Source organism: Solanum stenotomum, unplaced genomic scaffold (assembly GCF_019186545.1).
Source record: "Solanum stenotomum isolate F172 unplaced genomic scaffold, ASM1918654v1 scaffold30743, whole genome shotgun sequence".
In the NCBI taxonomy this organism is placed as follows: domain Eukaryota; kingdom Viridiplantae; phylum Streptophyta; class Magnoliopsida; order Solanales; family Solanaceae; genus Solanum; species Solanum stenotomum.
In genome coordinates, this window is record NW_026031116.1 from 80,879 (window position 1) to 86,878 (window position 6,000).

The following is a 6,000-nucleotide window of genomic DNA, read 5'->3' on the forward strand; positions in this document are numbered from 1 at the left end:
TGATCTGATACCATGAAATTGTTCTCGGAAATCAATTCCAGAACTAGAGGAAGAGAGGAAGAAGAAGAAAGAAGGAAGAAACAGTTTGTTTTTCTTATTATTAAAACTGAACTCAATTAAAACTTACATTCACTAACAACAAAGTTTCCCTTATATAAGGAGATTTGTGACCGTTACTATATAACTAACTAATAGTTAGTTATAACTAACTTTAATTAAGAAATACTAACATCCTTCTTTTTCCTTTATCTCAACAATTTAGTCTTGGATCATAAGATTCAAATCTCTTGTTTATTTTTGGGGATATGGTTGATATACACCTTAACTTTGTCATTTAGAGTCGATATACCTCACTATCAAAGTGGCTCATATATAGCGACGATAACAGGGCGGGGCGGGTTGAAACAAATTTTAAATTTATTTTTTATACTATTTTCCTCTACTATTACACAAATGGCTCACATATACAATTTTTCTCTAACGGAAATGAAAAAAATCAATTTTAAATTCATTTTTAAAATTTTTTTATTAAAAAAGATATTCATATAGGGGTATATTTGACTCTTCACACATATTCTTTTTGACTTTTTTGATTCAATTGTTAATTTGAATTTATTATTTTGATGGTAAAATTTAGGGATAATGCATAAGTACCCCGTAGACTATGATCGAAATTCCAAAGACACACCTAAACTTAACTAGAGTCCTATTACCCCTAAACTAATTTAAAATGGATAAATACACCACAAACGCTGACATGTCATAGAGAGTGTGCACTAGTCTTTAGTCCCCATTTAGAAAAAGGTATGGACATAAAAAAAAGTAAACCTTTTGGACAAAACCTCTTAGCCTAATAATAACAACGCAGAGAGATTAAATCAACTCCATAATTGCACATCTTCATTTTCATAACTTGTATTCTAATAATATTCATTAATCTTGTGTCTTTAACCCACACATTGTCCTCTCTTGGTTTCTTTTATTTTTCGTGTGAGCTTTCATCCTTTTTTTACTCACGTATTGACTTGAACCCATAACCTAATCTTAGAATTAGAGTGGAGAGTATTTACCATCCAAACCACCCTCGCTTGTCCTTTATCCTTTTTTTCGATCATCTATTTATGCTTTTATTTAGCTTTGGTTTGGTTGGGAAAAAATGTGTTTCAGATGGAATTTAGGCCTATCTCTCTCTACCCTTTGGATAAGAGCCGGTTTCTCATTTTGAGCAAGACTATGGGGTAGGTTAATCTTCAACCTGTCTGTTTTTTATTATACAAAATTTCAGACGGTGATATTAACTTAAGTAACTCAAAAGTCTTGATCTTTTATGATTATATAAATTTCAAAGAAAATTTGTACCAAAAGTTTATTATATTTGTCCAACTTGACACGTGATGTCTTCATTATTCAACATTAATTATTCTATTTTACAACAGGGTTCAATGTCTCTGACAAGTTGGAATACAATGTATATGAATCAGAAATCTGAACGACTAATTTTTCATTAGAAGTTTATTATATTAATACAACTTGACATATTATGTCTTTAATTATCTTTCATTTCTTTTTTCCAATTTGACTTAGTCAATCCACAGTTTTGCATCCATGAACTACAAGTTGTTGTGTGGCTGTGATGTAGATGTTAAATAGAAAATTGTCCAAATTCATGTAAATTATATGCACAAAACACTTAGCCTAATAATAACAAAGCAGAGACATTAAATCTGCAAATTGCAATAATTGCTATCCTCTCTATTGACTCTTTCTGCCCTGCAAAAGAAATGGCTTATGCTGCTATTTCTTCACTTATCTATACATTGAACCAACTCTTAAAACCTAATCAATCTTTGGTTTGTCGATGCTGTACACAACAACATCTCGAATCTCTCTGTCAAAATCTTTCTGCTCTGCAAGATTTCCTTGACAATACTACCACAAAGGATATTGAAACTCTTTAAGGTATATATGTAATTCATTAAATCTAGCTTACTGATGTTATATATTCTTTTTAATAATAATTAATTTATCGATTTTCAATTTCAAGGTTGTAGAAAAGAGGATCAGAAATGTAGTTTACAAAGCAGAAGATAGAATTGATTCAAGTCTAAGAAGCATCGTTCTAGCTGATCGCGAGCACAAGCGGCAAAAGGCATGTAGATCCTTTTATGAAGAATTGTTGAAAGTGGAACAACAGGTTTATTTTCTCAACAAAGAGGTGATGTTGATCGAGTTTAACANAAATCTTTCTGCTCTACAAGATTTCCTTGACAATACTACCACAAAGGATATTGAAACTCTTAAGGTATATATGTAATTCATTAAATCTAGCTTACTGATGTTATATATTCTTTTTAATAATAATTAATTTATCGATTTTCAATTTCAAGGTTGTAGAAAAGAGGATCAGAAATGTAGTTTACAAAGCAGAAGATAGAATTGATTCAAGTCTAAGAAGCATCGTTCTAGCAGATCGCGAGCACAAGCAGCAAAAGGCATGTAGATCCTTTTATGAAGAATTGTTGAAAGTGGAACAACAGGTTTATTTTCTCAACAAAGAGGTGATGTTGATCGAGTTTAACAACCATGGAAGCAAATCTGCAGAATTAGCAAGAATTTCCTCCTCACTAGAAAAAAGTACAATCGAGGAAAATACTATTGTTGGGATGGAGGATGACTTCAACATCATACTTGATTGTGTCACTGCCCAAACAGATGAGTTAATTGTCATACCAATTTTTGGTATGGGCGGTATCGGTAAGACAACTCTTGCGAGAAAAGTTTATGATGATTCATACATTCGTTCTCGATTTGATAAACAGGCATGGGTCACTATCTCTGAAGAATACAATGAGAGACAAATGCTTCTTGAACTGGTCTCTTCAATTACTGGAAGAAAGCAAGAAGCGATCGATGATGAACTAATGGAGATTGTGTATAGAGGTCTGAAGGGTAGGAGATTCCTAATTGTCATAGATGATATTTGGAGTACAAAGGCATGGGACCAAATGCAAAGAATATTTCCAAATGATGACAATAAAAGCCGAATTCTATTAACCACTCGGCTCAAGTATGTTGCTGATTATGTCAGTTGTCCTGATTTTCCCCCTCATAGTAAGTCTTTTCTCACTCTAGATGATAGTTGGAATCTATTCACCGAAAAATTATTCAAAAACGATCCGTGTCCTCCTCTCTTAGAAAAAACCGGGAAGCATATTGTAAAACAATGTCAAGGATTACCCCTCTCGGTTGTTGTCGTTGCTGGACTTCTTGTAAAAATGGATTTAACGCATGACATTTGGATGAAGGTTGAGAAAAATCTGAACTCATTCTTTGGTACGGTAACGGAACGATGCCAATCAATTCTTTCTTTGAGCTACAACTACTTGCCCCAATATTTGAGGGCTTGTTTTCTCTACATGGGAGGTTTTCCAGAAGACAGACATATTAACGTTTCCAAGTTGATTAGGCTATGGATTGCTGAGCAATTCGTAAAGGCAAGAAGCAATAAAAGGTTAGAAGTGGTGGCAAAGGAGTATCTACAAGAGTTAATTGATAGAAGTCTGATTTTGGTTGGTAATCAAAGGGCTAGTGGAAGGATGAGAACTTGCAAAATTCACGATCTTCTTCGGCAACTGTGCGTAAGTGAAGCTTATACTGAAAATGTTGTGCATGTCATGAATGGGAATGTTCTCGAATCCATAGATGATCAACGTCGAATGATCTTTCTGTCTGAAGTCGAAGAGAAGGATGATTATCGTATGCAACATAGCATTGGTATTATCCGCACCTTTATTTCAATGCAAGTAGATTTTCGAGTATGGATGTGTTCCATTGTTTCACAGTTCAAGTTGCTTAAGGTATTGGACGTGTTACCAGTCCTGTACGATTTCTCTTTTGTAATACCTCAACTTGTACATTTGAGATATGTTGCTCTACAAATTAAGGAAGGTGTTTCACTAGCCAAAATGAGAAATCTACAGACCATAATTATTCGAAGATATCCCGATCTGGGACCAACAACGTTGAAGCTGCCACTAGATATCTGGAGAATGTTAGAGATAAGACATTTGGATATTGATTTGCCACTATATATATCTCCTTTTGTTGCGGAAATCATAAGAAGAACTCCCAATCTAAAAAAGCTCAAGATTTTATATAGATCTAAGCTTCCTGATTCTTTCAGTATTTTACAGGATCTGGAGGCACTACACATAGAAACACAAGAAAACATTGATCCGATGATTATCTCTAGAGATATTTCTCTTCCTAATCTTAAGAAGTTGACATTAAAATGTACTTGTATACCATGGGAAGTTGTGAATTTGCTGGCTAATTTACCCAATCTTGAGACGCTCTATGGGCATTGTGCATTCGATGGAACAGATTGGAAAGTAGATGAAGATGTTGTATTTCACAAATTAAAATATCTACGTCTATGTAGGTGCAGAAATCTGGAAAGGTGGGAATTAGCAGCTGGTAGTGATAATTTTCCGATGCTTGAGAAACTAATACTGTTTGAATTGCCTAAACTAGAGGAGATTCCGGAGAGTATTGGAGAAATAATGACACTAGAATTCATCCGAATACTTAATTGCGGCTCTGGTGTAGAGACAAGTGCAAAGAAAATTCAGGAAGAGCAAGAAAGCTTGGGAAATTATGAGCTTGATGTTGAAATCTACCCCTAAGGTATGTTAAAATTCCATCTTTGATTATTAATTAATATGTTCATGTGCTCTTCCTATTTTTTATTTCACCTGCTAAATAGACTTATACTAATACATATCAAAGAAACATTTTATTAGGCTCAAAAGGGAGATATTTTGTTAGGTAAAAAACGATCCAAGGGTATATGTGCTCTATTTTAGAGTAATTTTGATTCTTTTTTGAATTTACAATTGCACGGAGTTTCAGGGATTGATATTAATTTCTATGCAAAAATTGGCTTTTTATATATATATATATATATATATATTTACAATTTCATTCTTATGTTTCTTTTCCAATTCGTTTTCTAAACCAAAAATAGCATAGTTCATCAATTTTGAACGTTTCGGAGATGAAAATCCGAAGTCAATGATTAATTAGGAGTATTAAAATTCAGAATTTTCCTAATTGTATAAATTCAAAGTTTGTATATGCTTACCCTAGCTTGTATATAATTATCCTGTTGACACATTTGATTTGTATAAGTTTTGAAAAAATTTTAAATGTATAAATACAGGACACCTTGAAGTTTTGTCCAAATTTTATTCTTTATTTCTGTTAATAAGGGAAAATGCATAAGTACCCTCCCAGCCTATGCCCGAAATCCCAGAGACACACCTAACCTTTACTAAGGTCCTATTACCCTCCCGAACTTAATTTATCTATAATATTCTACCTCTTTTCTACCTACGTGGCACTATCTTGAAAAAAATGTCAACATGTACTGGGCCCACAAAGATAGTGCCACGTAGGCCAAAAAGGGGTAGAATATTACATATAAAATAAGTTTGGGGGTAATAGAACCTTAGTAAAGGTTAGGTGTGTCTCTGGGATTTCGAGTATAGACAGGGGGGTACTTATGCATTTTCCCCTTTGTCTGATGTCTTTGTTTTCTACTTTTCTTGACTCTTTTGGTGTTGGACAAAAAAAGTTAGGGGAAGACTAATTGGAGCTCGCCAATAATAGGTGAATTTTAGCTGCTACTCTTTAAAGGCTGCTTTTTTGCATTTGTTTTTCATTTTTATATTACCTGCCTCTTGATTGTATTTGTCAAATGCTTTATGGAATATGTATGCTGTTGTTTTGCTCATCTATACTTCACTCAGTTTTGGGTTAAAATTATCCCAGGTTGATTTGTATATGTATGCTGTTGTTTTGCTCACTGATTATTCTATACTTACCCAGGTTGATTTGATATGTCTTTTAACTTGGCCTCATATCACATATATGTCCTCCAACTTTGGATCTGCACAAGTAAACATTAAAACTTGTATAAAGTTGAACATATAAACACAC

At 33.5% G+C, this 6,000-nt stretch overlaps 1 protein-coding gene across 1 annotated transcript in view; it reads left to right on the forward strand.

Moving 5' to 3' along the window:
• The window catches only part of LOC125851925 (putative late blight resistance protein homolog R1B-12), a 37,111-nt gene extending 32,426 nt beyond the window's left edge, over positions 1 to 4,685 (forward strand). Inside the window, exon 2 of the mRNA XM_049531670.1 lies at positions 2,388 to 4,685. Coding sequence (XP_049387627.1) covers positions 2,388 to 4,685 — 2,298 coding nt within the window. The remainder of the gene's footprint in view (positions 1 to 2,387) is intronic.
• The last annotated feature ends 1,315 nt before the right edge of the window (positions 4,686 to 6,000 follow it).